The 15,274-nt window shown below is 30.6% G+C and overlaps 2 protein-coding genes across 3 annotated transcripts; both read left to right on the top strand.

Annotated features, from left to right (window-relative positions):
- Positions 1–925: 925 nt before the first annotated feature.
- Positions 926–1,911, top strand: LOC125822343 (thiosulfate sulfurtransferase 18-like). Of its 2 annotated transcripts, none has more exons than XM_049501736.1 (5): positions 926–1,016; positions 1,155–1,235; positions 1,318–1,391; positions 1,483–1,553; positions 1,676–1,738. In XM_049501736.1, the coding sequence occupies exons 1-5, from the start codon at positions 997–999 to the stop codon at positions 1,736–1,738; spliced, it is 309 nt and encodes a 102-aa protein (XP_049357693.1). In that variant the 5' UTR covers positions 926–996. The 2 variants fall into 2 exon arrangements, with proteins under 2 accessions (XP_049357693.1, XP_049357692.1); XM_049501735.1 differs by lacking the exon at positions 926–1,016 and adding an exon at positions 1,822–1,911 and having other exon boundaries at positions 1,099–1,235; positions 1,676–1,729.
- A 2,563-nt stretch (positions 1,912–4,474) lies between these two features.
- Positions 4,475–9,904, top strand: LOC125822098 (MLO-like protein 4). The gene is made up of 15 exons (XM_049501465.1): positions 4,475–4,605; positions 4,696–4,753; positions 4,841–5,070; positions 5,632–5,748; positions 5,836–5,896; positions 5,979–6,085; positions 6,713–6,787; positions 7,293–7,378; positions 8,109–8,158; positions 8,241–8,281; positions 8,378–8,548; positions 8,683–8,718; positions 9,273–9,340; positions 9,425–9,485; positions 9,581–9,904. The coding sequence occupies exons 1-15, from the start codon at positions 4,486–4,488 to the stop codon at positions 9,872–9,874; spliced, it is 1,575 nt and encodes a 524-aa protein (XP_049357422.1). The 5' UTR covers positions 4,475–4,485; the 3' UTR covers positions 9,875–9,904.
- The last annotated feature ends 5,370 nt before the right edge of the window (positions 9,905–15,274 follow it).

Below are 15,274 nucleotides of genomic sequence, written 5' to 3'. Positions count from 1 at the left end.
TGAACATTTTGTGCAAATCAGTCGAAAGCCCACTGAAACAGGCTTACAGCCCACTTCTGTTCTGTTCAAACTATCCAAATATAATAGATTCACCATAAGCTTTATCCAACTTGTCTTCCACTTAATTTAGAGAGAAGAAAAAGCATCCACTAAATTTTACTATAAACGGAAGAAATACGAAAAAATAACATATATTAAAACACATAAATTTGTCATTCTAGTCAGAATGCACTACATAAAGCTTGTTTTATAGATTAGGTCGACTATAAATTTAGTTTTAAATTTGACAAATTAAAGTCATCTCTCTATTTTAAGAGATGGAGGGATTGCCTATTTTAGTTAAAATGCAACTTTTTATTGAGTTTCTTTCATCACTGTTAATGGAATTTTTCGAAAGAATTCTGAAAATATTAATGGAATATTTATTTTTCCAATTTTCTTTCATATTTGATTGGTTTATTTTGATATTCCACGGTTGACAGTATCTTCTTCACACTCTAACCCACCTTATTTTTTTGCTTAGACACAAGAAAAATAAAAAATAAAAACTACTTATTTTCCGTGAAAAAACCATTTTCCTTCCTACTGAACACCTTAAAAGACGACTTGTTTAATAAAAAGATATGTTTCCGTCTTACCAAAAACACAAAATTGGGAGAATATCGATTTTGTGTCATTGTCAAAACCAACGTGGAAGACTTTGCTGGGGTCTACAAAATGGCCCATTTGCTCATATTATTTTTTGTGCCACGACGTCAGCAGCCTACACGCACGAAACATAGTGCCGTAAACAACAGACTGCACAAAAAGAAAACATCTTCATCACACAAAAATCAAAATCCACTGGCTTTTCTGTTCCAGATGTCAATTAATTTTCATTCTCAAAACAATCGAAAACGCCAATAGATCTCCTCTGATCCAGCAGCAGCATTTACTCAAGTCAAAGTTTCACTTTGAAAAAAATCTTCTATAAAAGTACAACTTCCATTTATTGTCATGGCAACAAGTCAACTCGGGTACAGTAGAACAAAATTCTTTACACTCACAATTTGTTACTTCATAGACAAACAAACATAGTTCTAGGTTGTTCAATTAATTATGGGTAATGGTAATATTTCTCTTCTTTTTGTTGTTCTGCTTCTTCTGTTTTGTAGCTCAGGAGCAGAGGTTGTTACTGTAGATGTTCATGCAGCTCGTCAACTCATCCAATCTGGACACCGTTATCTTGATGTTAGGTAAAAATATAACACAAATTTTAGATTATTTTTTCTTCAATATGAAATCTGATCTGATCTGATTTTCATTCATATTGAACAGGACAGAAGAAGAATTTAAGAAAGGGCATGTAGACAACTCTTTGAATATTCCCTATATGTTTAATACTCCCCGAGGTCTCTTCTTCTTCTTCTTCTTCTTCTTCTTTTTTTATCTTAATTTCCCGTGTTAATTAATTACGTAATAAATGATGTTTGGTGATTTTAGGTAGGGTGAAGAATCCAAAATTTATAGAACAGGTATCTTCAGCATGCGACAAGGAAGAAAAGCTACTTGTGGTAATACATCTTTTCGGGATTGTTTATTTTAATTTCCTCGGAAACTAAACAACGTAACGAGTCGATGTAGAATTTGACTTCTTCTTGATAAATGCTATGTAATTTGTCTTTGTGTTGTGAAGGGATGTCAGAGCGGTGTGAGGTCCCTGTATGCTACTACTGATCTTCTTAATGCTGTAAGTTGAATTGTCTCTCTTTTTTCTATCTCGTTATACAATTATGTGATTTGGTAATATAAACAATATATATGAGATGATCAAATTGGCAGGAATTCAAGCATGTCAGCAACATGGGAGGTGGGTATCTGGCTTGGGTGGAGAATGGATTTGCTGTAAACAAACCACAAGATGAGCTTTGATTGCAGCAGTTTTGCTAGCTACCAAGAGGAGATCAACTGTAAACAATCAATTTCTTAAATTAACCACCTACGAATAAATTGTTCATTAGAATCAAACATGTCTTTTCTCTATTTGTCGATCCATGTGTGTATTCGCCTCTGCTCCAAGGCGGACCCACATGATCATGTGCAAGCAACTTTCCGATGTAAGGGGTTCGGTTCTTTTGTCTATTTTATTTGAACCTTAAAAATATTGAATGAAATTAGGGGCTAACTAGTGTCGAACTTGCGACTTTATAGTACAAAACAATCTTTATGTGGAAGAATCATTTAATTCATATTTATATTTTAGTACATTAGTTTTATATTTCTATATTTAGTAAAATTATCACAAGAATCGATATTGGGTGACATGCTTTAACTAACGTATATTTATTTTTAACCGTGCACTCATCATCTTCAAATTTTGGGTTTACATTTAACTCCGATGATTAGTTAGAGATGTAAACAAAAGAATTGCATAACGTCTGATCTTGACCTCTACATTTTTTTAGATTGCGGTCACTATACGTGGTGTTAAATAGGGTAGTAGTCAAAAATGTTATTTTAAAAAGCAATCTGTTAGATCAAATTTTAAAGAAAAATAGATACTTTTGAGTAGTAGTACAAATTTACTTTTATAAGCTGAATTAGTTTTTACTTCCCTCCCAAAAACACTTTCTAAAACCTTGACAGAACTCCAACTACTAAAGCTGTTCCTCTACCTTTCTATAAATTCTCAACTGCCAAATAAGCCCTCCAGAATGATAACCTTAATTTATTGTTAATAAAATAGTGCCGTCATTAATTTGTTTACATTATGCAACTATTTAATACACTTGTTAAATTTCGCCGGCACATAATTCATCACCTTTTTTTATTTATTTATATCCGTCAAGTGATAAATCTATTCCCATTCCTACTTTTGAATTAAATAGTATTTTTTCAGATCATTTTTACTTTTCAATTATTTTTAAAGTAAAATTTTATTTTTACTTATCACTTTTGACACAATATTTATATAAATAATTATTTTTCTAATGAATGTGCCAAATCAAACAGGAGAGTACTATTGATTACAAAAAGGTTTACTTATCTAAATATGGACAAATTTAGAAAAAGATAATTATATTTTCTTAATTATGTGAATGGATCAAAATAATAATTCATTTAAATGTATCGAGGGAATAATATTTTTGTCTATATTTAACTGCCACAACTAATGTCAATAAACATATAGCGTGATAACCAGCAAGACCCACACCCCATAAATAGGCGTGAGGGAGCATGTGGGATTTTTCAGATTGTCACAATTCCTAAAAATTGACAAGGATAGATTACTGTGGAAACAAAAAAAAAAAGGTACAGTAGTTAATTTCTTTTATCTGTTCAAGATTTGCCGAAGCGAATATTGTGTTGATGTGAGCTAATAATAATTTCTTAAAATTAATCTGAAATACACAGAAAGTTAATTCCACAACTTCAAGGTTTTACAATGGCTATATTATTCTTTTCTAAGAAAGTTGAGCTGTGACACCTTGAAAAGGCTGATGCAATTTAAGGTTGACTGTTTTCTATGATCCATTGTGTTACTCCATTGTTGGAAGAACATGTATAAAAACCAACCTCCCCAACAATACGACAACTCTTTAGTCAATTAACTACAAAAAAGAACAATTTTAAGGTCTAAATAAGACTGGGTCAATGTTGACGACAACACTAATAAAGAAGGCATAAACTAATTCAAAATTTGAAATTTATAGTTCTTGCAAAATTTTAAATTATATGAGGTTCGAATAGAAATTACTCCTTTGATCGCTAATTTATGTAATGTGTAGTTTAACTGATTAGACCGCATAAACTAGTTTAAGAAATATGCATAGACTTTGATATGTTCCAAAACACACTTCAAGTAGGACCTTTGGTGACTTTTTTACTAAATAAGTAAGATCTGAGTAAAATATTGATAGTGTTATTAAATATTTGTCACTTAAAGAAAATGTCTCATTCTTTTTTTTGTATTGATTAAAATGAAAATATATCATATAAATTGACACGAGAGGGCTAACGTGAACCCAAAGTCATAATGGTAGCTCCAACTATGAAAGTGGGTGAAAATCTTTGAATACAAGAATTCAAATTTCAATAGCTACAATCAAGATTTCTGTTTTATCTACCTAAACCTAGCTGATATCATTTTAAAGGAAAGAGGAAAAACTGCAACTACTACAACATAGGTGTGGCGGGCATTTATAGCAGAACAAGGATGGTCAGATTGCCAATTGGTTATACAACATATGGCCAAAAGATTTCACATGGGACCATTATGTTTTCATTGTTTTGTAACACCCCATGGCGTTACTAAATGTTCATGACTATGATTATGAAGTTGTCAACCAAATCCAGCTGACGAATATTAATGCTAAGTCATTGCTGAAGCTTTTGCACTTAAAAAAAATTCCATCTTTCTGCAACACATTTTCTTCTGTTTCAAGAAGATGATGTAAATAAGTTTTATGCAGTTTTTTTAAGGTTGTTGTATACTTATTAGTCAAGATGGGGAATTTCAAAGGAGCGTCCTTTGCTGAAACACCCACATGGGCCGTGGCAACAGTCGTAGCTGTTCTGGTGAGCATTGGTTTCTTGATCCATGAAAGTTTGAAGAAGTTTGGAAAGGTATGAAAAAAAAAGACTATCTTTCTTGGAAGTGGAAACTTTTCTGTTCAATATGTTGAATTCTCTGCTTTCTGTGTTTTGTTCTGACAGTGGTTGCATAGGACAAAGAGGGAACCTCTTTATGCTGCATTAGAGAAAATCAAGGAAGGTAAGCCAACCTATTAATAATCTGCACTTTTATGATCAGTTTTTTTTAATTTCATAATAATGAATTTCCTTTTTTGGCTGCAAGCAGAGCTTATGGTTTTTGGACTGCTATCACTGCTTATGGGTCATTGGATCGTTTATGTTGCAAAGATTTGTGTCAAAACTTCAGCCGTGAGCAGCCACTTTTATCCATGTTCTCCGCCAAGAACCAAGACGCAGTCAGCAATTACGAGATTTGCATTATCAGGTTCTTCATACTCGAATTTCTCAACATCAAGGCTACTGTTAAGCAGTGGACATGAAGATTATTGTCCTGAGGTAGCCCAGGAATGAATGTTCTACTCAAAATTTAATCTGACATTTACTTTTAACAGTTTTTGGTCCAAATTATGTCTATAAATAAATTTTGGTTGATTCTTCACGAGCTATCATCTACTGAAAATAACTAATGTTACCGTGGAATCTCTAGTCTACTGTTGTAAGCTAAAATTTGTCACATGAGATTGTTCTATATGTAAATCCTAAATGTAGCATAATTAATAGTCAAATGTTTTCGTTCACTGAAGTTCCATGATATTACTGCATCTAATACTCATCAATTAGAAGATTGGTCGTGCTAAGAAGCAATTTTTTTTGGAAGTTTAACGTGGCTTGAACTTGAAAATAAGACTCATTTTAACAAAGACTCCTCCGGACTCCCTAGCCAGGCAACAAGTGAGCTTGTCTTTATTAAGGAAAAAAGAATTTCTCTCACATTTTCCCATCTTCATTTAATTCTCTTTGCAAGTTTCAAATTGCTTTAGTTGTTGGCTTTAGTAAAGTGGCCAGTGCTAATAATGGATTCACATGAGCAGAGAACATTAATATTGGTTTTACCAGGGTCTCCAATCGTTTGCTTCAAAGGAGAGCCTAGAGCAGCTCCATCGCCTTTTGCTTGTCCTTGGTGTTAGCCATGTATCTTATAGCTTTTTCGCCATTGCCCTGGCAATGATCAAGGTTGGATATCTTCTTCATGATTAACTTCTTATTACATCTCAAAACTTTCTTCCCAAATCCATCAAGAAACATGAATTAACCATGCAGATATATAGTTGGAGAACATGGGAGAACTATGCCAAGTCAATGGCTCTTCAAAGACTTGAAGGTGCTAAAATTTCCAGCCACACTACTATTCTTCATACTTTATTTGTCATTTCCAGGACACTTACTTGCAAGTTTAACCTTAGGTTCTGAAGAAGCTGTCCCAAACAAGACAAGAATGGGGCGTCTATCAACTTTTACTTTTCACCAAACCACTCATCCATGGAGCCAGCACAGAGCTCTTGTTTGGCTGGTATTTTCACGACAAATCCTGTTTATCTGGTTGAGTGAATCCTTGTTATGTGCAATGCTTCTTCTATCTCAATTTAAGGGGAGTTATCATAGCCCAATGGTACTGGAGGTGGCTCAGTCATTGAAAAGGGTTCTGGATAACTGTGTATATTTGTTCTGGACAAGTGCAGCATGGAAAAGTGTTAGCATGTACACAATAAGAAGATGAAAAACTAAAAAGTAATAGAGAATAACAAATTCAGGTGGCTTTGCAACTAAAACTATGATTTAGTGTGAAACTAATGTGCAATGTCATTTACTAATTCTATGCCTATGCAAACAAATCATTGTTCACTCAGGTCCAAGTCACAAATCTTAATAATACTGTAGAACTATGTTTAGGTCTTAGCATTTGTTGTTACTTTAATTCACGTATTCAGATAGAATTATTGTAAACCAGTGCATCAAAGCATATTCCCATGTCGTGTTTGTATTGGCATCAATCAAATTTAATAATTTTCTCTTATCATTATGTACGTCTGACGAAAATTTCACCATCATGCTTTAATCTTCCCAACCTCTTGAGTCTTGACAAGTGCTGCAATGAGTCCAGTGATTCAAGATATTTAATTCAATATTCCCTTTTTAGCTTTGTTTCAGCCGCCAGTTCTGGAGTTCTATAAATGAAGCTGACTACATGGCTTTGCGCTTGGGCTTTATTACTGTAAGTCATGTACTGTCATACTCCACAAATGCAAATATTTCACTCAATCATCATTAAAATTGGAAGTGAAGACTGACTGACTTTCTATGGCGGACTTCATGCTGCTCCCATTTATTATTTTCACTTAAGTTTAACAGTATAAATCAGTTCAACAATCATATTTGAATTTTGGTTATTTTATGAAAATGACTCTTTAAGCTAATAACCACTTAATACAACATTCACTTATGTAGATGATGTGAATCAGTACATAACAAATACCAAGTAGGCCCTAATTTAGGTACTTATATGTAGTTCCACTGATTAAGTTCTTTATTGATAGAAGCATTTTTACTAATCCATGAAACAAAGGGCTCACTATCTAGAATTAAATTGTGACTTTCCAGTAATGGTCTAAACTGCCAAATGTATTTGTTGTGGTTGCGATATCACGGCTTACACCTATATGTATCCCTTTGACAGAAAGACAATTCCATGTCTTTATATTGTTCTTGTGTTCTTGCAGACTCATCAGCTGCCATTAACTTATGATTTCCATAAGTATATGCTTCGAAGCATGGAGGAAGAATTTCGTGATATTGTTGGCATAAGGTACAATGGCATATCTATTTGAAGGTTAAGTTTTTGTTTTGAACATAACTATTGTGTCACAATGTAATATTTGGTACTAGGTTTTCCACATTATGAATCATCCTACATGATGGCAGAGAAATAACAACTCCATATAAAATATCTGCAATCATACAGATATATGGAATTGCTAGTCCTGAGGTTACATAATTTATGTTTTCTTTTTTATTATCTTTCCGTGTTTCCACTAAATAGCTACGGCTATCATGTTTGGGTAAACCAGTAAAGATGTTAAGATTGACTGCTTGACCCTCCTTGGAGGGAGTAAAAATATTGCCTCTTCCTACTTCTCTGTTTTATCTTCACCAACAAGAACCTTTTGCTTTAAATCTATAACTTGGCCTTCCTATCTTTCCCTTCAACTAGAATTAGTTATCTTTTCAATCTCATGGCATAAAAATAGCTGCTCCACGTGAACTATCGTAAGTACTTATAAAAGAATTTATGAGAATTCATATAACTCATTCTATTTTTTTCTGTTCCTGACTGTCATGATCAACAGTTAAAGCTTTCCCTATCTCTATGCATATATGATGTGTTGTTTATGTCCATTTATATTGTGCTGTATATCTCACAAACTGTAAGATACTATGGTTAAGGCATATATGATGTTCCATTATTTTTTCTTTATTGCACAATTTCACTATGGATCCAGTCATCTAAGATGCTCCTTTTCTTTTTCTTGTTGCAGTGTTCCACTATGGATTTTCGTCATAATTTGTGTATTTTTAAGCTTTCATGGTAACTTTTATCTACTAGATATTATCTGGAATTTCTGCCTCGGATTGCTTTTTTCACTATAATTTTAATGATCATTGTCCAGGCACAAATATCTACTTTTGGATCTCCTTCTTTCCAGCTATTGTGAGTGCTTGTTATTTTCTGTTACTTTTTTCATTTTGCTTCAGAAGAATTATTCATTCTCATATTTATGACTTTGTCAAAAATTGTTATTGGAAGTTGATCCTTTTGGTTGGTACCAAGCTTCATCGCGTGGTGGTCAAGCTGGCAGTTGAAAGCATGGACAGTAGTCCATTGGAAGGATTTCATCAGTTTAACCTAAGAGATGAGCTCTTCTGGTTTGGGAAGCCTAGGTTTCTGCTGCGGATAATACAATTTGTATCATTCCAGGTATGACCAATAACATCTTTTTTATCCTCGAATCCAAATGGTAACAAGAAGAGTATTACAACTAATTTTCTAGCTCAATAATATAGTGTCCTCGGATATGCTTTACTGATTGCTCTTCTCTTAATCATATACAGAATGCATTTGAGATGGCAACATACATATGGTCACTGGTAAGAACTTGAGAACCTAGTGTTCAGATAGAGGTTTTGCTTTTCCTGTAAATTATAATGAATTAAATTCTTCACCCAATGTATCCCTTTTGTAGTCGGTAGATGCAAGTTTCAAACATTAATTATTCACATACTCTCCATTTACTCCGCGCCCTTGTGTGATCAAAGCGAGGGACATAGATTCTTCTGCCTAGTGTTTTTCTTGTTTGACACTCTTGATTTATTTTGCCTTGTTGGGAGCCTCTACAATATAACTTGACCAAAATTTTCAACTGGAGAAGCAATTAGTTTTGGTTGGAAACAGAACTCGTACAACTTTAAAGAACATATATAGAACTTTTCAACTCTTAGAACAAACTGCAAAGTAGTATTAAACTATGGGCTAGACAACACAGAGAGTTAAACAGACAATGCTTTCATATGTAGTTTGTGTCTGTTTTATGTTTATGCCTAATCCTTAGACGAGGCAACATAGAAATTCGTGTCACTGCATGAATACAATTTTTTTCCATATGTAAATGGGGATGCCAACTAATTTCCTTTTCTTGGTGCAGTGGGAAATTAAGGGATCTTCATGTTTCACAGACAATTACACATTTCTCGTGATTCGCTTGTCATTTGGGTAACTATCTTGTGTCTCACTTCCTTGTTAACTTGTTGCTGAATACACTCATTTTAGCATGATCCTTGTAACTTGTTGCTGCAGGGTTGTTTCTCAATTCTGGTGTAGCTTTGTCACATTTCCACTCTATGTTATTGTTGCTCAGGTAATTAAAAAACACAATGTGATCTCTTTCTCTTGTCCTTGATAATCCTTGTACACATTTTATGTCAAGTTAGTGATCAATTAATGTTTAAGCAGATGGGTTCGAGATACAAGAAGACCATCGTTTCAGAGAACGTTAGGACTTCACTACATGGATGGCGACACAAGGTGAAAACCAGATTAGAAGGTTCTGTTGTTTCTCCAGAAACATTGTTAGCAACCACATCATTAGACTCCATGGCGGAGGATGAGGTACATCAAATTCATACCATTGCTACTATCAGCACAGAGGTGTTTGATGAGACTCTTAAGCAAAGTAATACCAATGAAATCTCAGAATGTGATGAGTTACATATTCCACTTTCTCCTAGAAATCAAGGAGAGGATTGATCAAAACAATGATGAGATGATATAGTTTCGCCCGGCCCTTATATTACAGAAAAACCACAACCTTAGACCTACTAATCTTCTTCATCTTGCTTTTCTCCAAATTTTCCAAACTATAGATGCATCTTTTCTCTTGAAATCCGCCATTCAATCGCAGTGCGGTGCTCTGAAAAAGCTTATTTTAATTTGTTGTCTCTTGGCTATCTATTTAAGAAAATCTTTGTATGAACAATTATAAATTACTCCTATAAGAAAAGAAACACACAGGCTTGTTTTGTCCAGTGAACCTTTTCCGTTTGGATAAACTATGGTAAAAAATTTAGTTCACGTGGAGTTTTTATTTCACTCAATAACATAATGACATATAATACATTTTTTAAAAAAATAAAATAAAGAGATGGTTGTTATTTTCAAAGGTATAAGTGAAGCCAAAAGGGTGAATAAAAGGGTATTTTTAGACAAAAAAAATAATAAGTGTAAGGGTTGTTTTAGATCAAAAGATTGATGAGTAGTATTTTTAGATCTTTTCTGTTAAATAAAAATAATATATATTCTCTTTAAATAGATTAAAAAAGGAAATTTATAAGAGGCTTAAATTAAAATAGAGAAACTAAAATATTGGGGCACTTCATATGAACAAAATATGACATGTGCAAATAACACTACATTGAAGATCTCTATCTATAACAAAAAACATGGTTCAATAAGATTAATGATCTTCTCTTTATTTTTCAAGTGATGCTGATTTATTTATCAATTTCTCTCTGATTTTTTAAAATTTTGAAATAGGAAAAGAGAAGAAGTTAAGGTGAATTACTTAGATTTCTTTTAACCTCACAAAATTAATTAAATTTCACTCTAATTAAAGACATATCTAGTTTTCCCATTTTAGTAATGTGTTATTTCACAAATCTTTGTTACCTTAAATCATTAAAATTTTCAAATGGGATGATTTTAGAAGAAAATGACAGCTCTTTCATAAATCTGAAAAGGAAACTATATAAATTATTTTCACGTATCTATTTTCACACTTAACCATAATTATGCGAGAAAACTAATAATGTAATCCTAGATAAAAGAATATGATCAATTGATATAATCTTAAATAAAAGAGCAAACTCTTAAAAGCATAAAAATATCTCAAATTGAAAAACTCATTAGTTTGATTTGATTTGTATGTTTATTAATAATAAATTAATAGGAAAAATTACATAAATAATAATTTGGTCGTTGTAGTTCTAATTAGGGTGTAGTATCTAATGCTTAACAATTTATAAAAAAATATCCCGTTATCCAAAAAAAACTTTAGGGTGCACATGAATGGAATTGGTGTGAATTTTTTAATTATCAAATCAAATTAATTGTGTCGAAATTTTTAAATATATGAATCAAACAAATTAATAAAATTTGGGGGTTTTCAACCTCAACTTTTTTTTTTGGATTTTTTTTTTTAGTTTCTCGGGTTTTTGATTTTTTTTCAGGTTTTTTTCGATAAAGCATTCACACAACATATAATTAACTTGTGCTCTAAATACTTTTTTAGTCCTACCAAAATACAATTATTTAAGGTGTTTCTTAAGAAAATAACACAAAATATGAGATAAGTGATGACATTTCAATATTTAAATGAAACTTCATAAAACTAATAATGTAAATTAATAAGTCATAATGAAAATGTTCGTAATTTAAAAGTACTAAATCATACTAAAATAAGTCTAAGAAGTTCAATTACATGACTCAACATTGAAGAAAAAATAAAATTAAGTTATGTATTTTAATTATCTAAATCAATGTAAAGCTAAAAAATAAATATTCAACATTATTGTAATTCTTAGTGTTAAATTGATTTTTTTAACATTAATATTAACTAGTGAACTTATCCGCGCTTCGCGCTATCATAAAAAACACAAATAATTCACTAAATACAATATAAATAGAAGAGGTATTTTATATATAATAATATTTGTATCTAATATATATTTAATATATGTGAATCTAAGTTAAAAAATTTAAATACATTTCAAGAGTTTCTTTTTACATAAAAAAAAGGTATATAATAAAATGATTACACCTTTTTGTTTCTCCTTACATAAAAAATATATTAAATAAAATAATTACACCTTTTTATAAATGTGCAAAGGTACAATTTGTATCCATAGCGAAAAAAACATAAGAAAATTACATGTGATTAGAAGTGAAAGAACACAATATTCATTGTTGCAATTTATAATTAAAAATAAATAACATAAATATACTATTTTTTAAGTAAAAAATATATACCAGTAGATTATAGAGTTACAACAATCCGAAGTTCATAGAAAAATTAAACTTAAAAGGTATATACCACAGAGATGCATAAAAATATATACAATACACAAACCATTACGATTTTATTAATTAAAAAAGTACAAGAAAAAACTAAATCAATACATAATGTTTAAGTTTTTGTCGATATCAGCCTCACAAGTCTATCACTATTTGAGAGTTTTCTTCTTCTTTTTCGAGTCAAACACAAGCATGAGTATGATACTTTAATAAAAATGAAGGGAACTTTTTGGATAGAAATTCATGAAACAAAAAATATAAATTTATATAGATAAAAATAGAGGAATGCCATAAAGTATCTTAACTTTTACATTTAATATTTAAGTATTATGAATATGAAAAGGTAAAGAATATGAGAGTCATAAATATTATTATGAGTAAAAATTAAATAAATGAGTTATGAAGGTAAAAATATTAAAACAAATGTGGTTGAAAAGGACAAATATAAAAGACATAAATATAGGACTTCAAATGATATTAATTGTTACACTATGTGAGCTTAGGAAAAGAGATAAGACACTGGCAAATCTCTAATTTAATGGATCAAATAATTTTTAATTTTTATTACTTAATTGGTATGTGAAGAGTCTTTGTTATAAATATTTTTTTATTAATAAAATATTTATTTGAAACAAATTAAATACTTTACTTTTATAATAAAATAATTATTTAAATTTGGAAATAATGCCAAAAAAGAGAAAAAAGATAAATACAAATCAAGATCATAGAAATGTATCACATCACATTGTCTGTATTTCTTTTTTTATATATTCATTAAGAAACACAATAAGTTATCATAAATTTATACATTTAAATTTGGGGGTTATGAGGAGTTATAGAAATTGTGGAAATATAAGTTATGAAGATAAAAAGATAGAGTATAAATTATGCGATATTTCTTAGTTTAAGAAAGGAAATTAATTTTAAGAAATGACAAGGTCAAAGTTATAATTAAGTTTGCAGGATCACTTTCTCCATTTATTTATTTAATAGGAGAAAATGAAAAGGTAACAAAAGACATTTAAAATATGATAAACAATAAATTACAATAAAAAATATTTTGGATTGATTAAGTCAGAATCGTTACCTGAATTTTAATTTGTACCAAAGATTTATGAGGAATCAAGATTGATCATAAGTAATTTTAATTTATTTCTTCTACATGGTCTAAATTTACAGTAGGAAACATTTTATTGATTTATTATTAAGTTAATTATGTAGAGAAATGTAAAAGAAAAAAGAATTTTTATTAAAAAAATCGCATTTCACCATGCTTTCTCTTGTTCCTTTTTAGTGAAATAACACCATTTTGTATATTTTTTACTTTTTGTGAAAATTTTAAAATATTAAACAACAACAACAATAATAATAATAGCAAAGTTAATTCAGTAAAATTGGTTAATTGAGCTTTTTACTAAGTTGGTTAATTATTAGAGTTTCATATTACTCTTGTATGGTGAATAAAAGGAAATCATGTCTTTTTATCAAATATTTTTGTTCAAGACGAAGAAACAAAATAAAAGAGGGTAGAATAATATTAATTGAAATCAAAATAATACAATAATGAATTTTCAAAATGTTTGAAAATCATTCAAACTTTTATACTACTATGACAATCTCTCTTCATGAATCTTCCAAGATAATCAAGCTTCCTTCTTCATTTTGTTGAACTTGTACCAAATAATGTGAACATCTCTTTGCCTCTGTGATGAATCATTGAAAAATATATCTATGATCTTAATCAAAGTAAATGACATATCATGATATTATCTTTTCTATGTCTTCTTATTTGAATATTAAATACATGATTAATGAATAAAAAGATGAAAAAAAAGAAATTTTAAAAGAAGAAAAAAACCAATACTAATAAAAACAAAGAATGAGAAAAATCAGAATGAACATTCAACATCTTCATAGATGATTGGTATTTATAGATTTGGTAATCCATAAAAATTGTTAGAAAGGAATTGAAAAGACATGTTATTTAAATAGAGAATGTGAAAGGATGAAGGTTTTTTACAACTCATTACATATAATTACAATAGTAAATATGATTGAATTTTTTAATTAATAAGCAAATTATTATTATTTAATGAAAAAATGAAGAAAAAAGGACAAAAAAAGGAGAAAAAATATAAATAAGAATGGAGGCCATAGAGATGTGCCACATCACCTTGTCTTGATTCTCCTTTATAGATATACTAGAATGGCATAGCCGTGCCCAACATTTTATATTTTCAATTGTGGATTACATGCATCATCATTTGGAGGTGCAAGGTGTGAATCAAAATGAAAAACATAGCGCTAATATTACGAAAGCTTGTTTGATGCAGTTACAACACAACTATAAGCATTTAAAGATATATTAATGTAAACGTATGCCAAATAAGTACATAAAGTTTACCCTTAAGAATACCTTCATTGGAACAAAATATTCAAAACAATGGCTAATAAAATTGTTCATCCAATCGTAAAGGATTTAGATACATCTTGTAAGATTATCCTCCCTTGCAATTCAGAGGACAATGCTGGAGTTGTAATCAATCATTATAAATTAGTCATGATACAGTGGACAATTACACAACTAATGTTTTCACAATTTGTCTAGGTTGATCAAACTTCTTGGAGTTTTAGAGATCGCCCTCAACATATTGAAGCATCCTTAGAAAATGAAAAGTTAAGACGATTAAAAGGACGACTCCATTAATAATCTTCTAAAAGTTCCCTGCATGAACAAAAGACAATGATCACCTGTGGGAAGTAATCTGGAATAGAAGTCGGGAGCGTACGAAGATCAGATACCATCCAAACAGAAAATTCAATACAAAAGAGTAAACATGCACATGTAAAACTACAATTTCGATTACAGGGACAATCCAATTCAGGCTCACAAGTCGGGACTACTATATTGTCAATCCAAAGGAAAAGTTAAGCCATTTAATAATACGGCATAATACTAACAATCGATTGTTTACTCAAATTTTCAGCAAGTAAAAAGGCATATACAGAAAATTTATGAAATACTTTGATGGTACCCCTCTTCTTTTTCATTTTGTAACTATCTGCTAACTTGTAGAA

This window comes from Solanum verrucosum, unplaced genomic scaffold, assembly GCF_900185275.1.
Source record: "Solanum verrucosum unplaced genomic scaffold, falcon-dt-bn FXZP01000103.1, whole genome shotgun sequence".
Classification (NCBI taxonomy): domain Eukaryota; kingdom Viridiplantae; phylum Streptophyta; class Magnoliopsida; order Solanales; family Solanaceae; genus Solanum; species Solanum verrucosum.
The sequence above is the reverse complement of the archived record's forward strand: the minus strand, read 5'-3'. Positions and strand labels throughout refer to the sequence as shown.

Coding starts and splice junctions, on each gene's coding strand:
- LOC125822343 (XM_049501735.1), top strand. CDS start 1,099: ATGGGTAATGGTAATATTTCTCTTCTTTTTGTTGTTCTGCTTCTTCTG. Junction 1,392..1,482: donor TATGTTTAATACTCCCCGAG/GTCTCTTCTTCT, acceptor TGGTGATTTTAG/GTAGGGTGAAGAATCCAAAA. Junction 1,730..1,821: donor CTACTGATCTTCTTAATGCT/GTAAGTTGAATT, acceptor TCAAATTGGCAG/GAATTCAAGCATGTCAGCAA.
- LOC125822098 (XM_049501465.1), top strand. CDS start 4,486: ATGGGGAATTTCAAAGGAGCGTCCTTTGCTGAAACACCCACATGGGCC. Junction 6,086..6,712: donor ACAGAGCTCTTGTTTGGCTG/GTATTTTCACGA, acceptor TTCCCTTTTTAG/CTTTGTTTCAGCCGCCAGTT. Junction 8,549..8,682: donor TACAATTTGTATCATTCCAG/GTATGACCAATA, acceptor AATCATATACAG/AATGCATTTGAGATGGCAAC.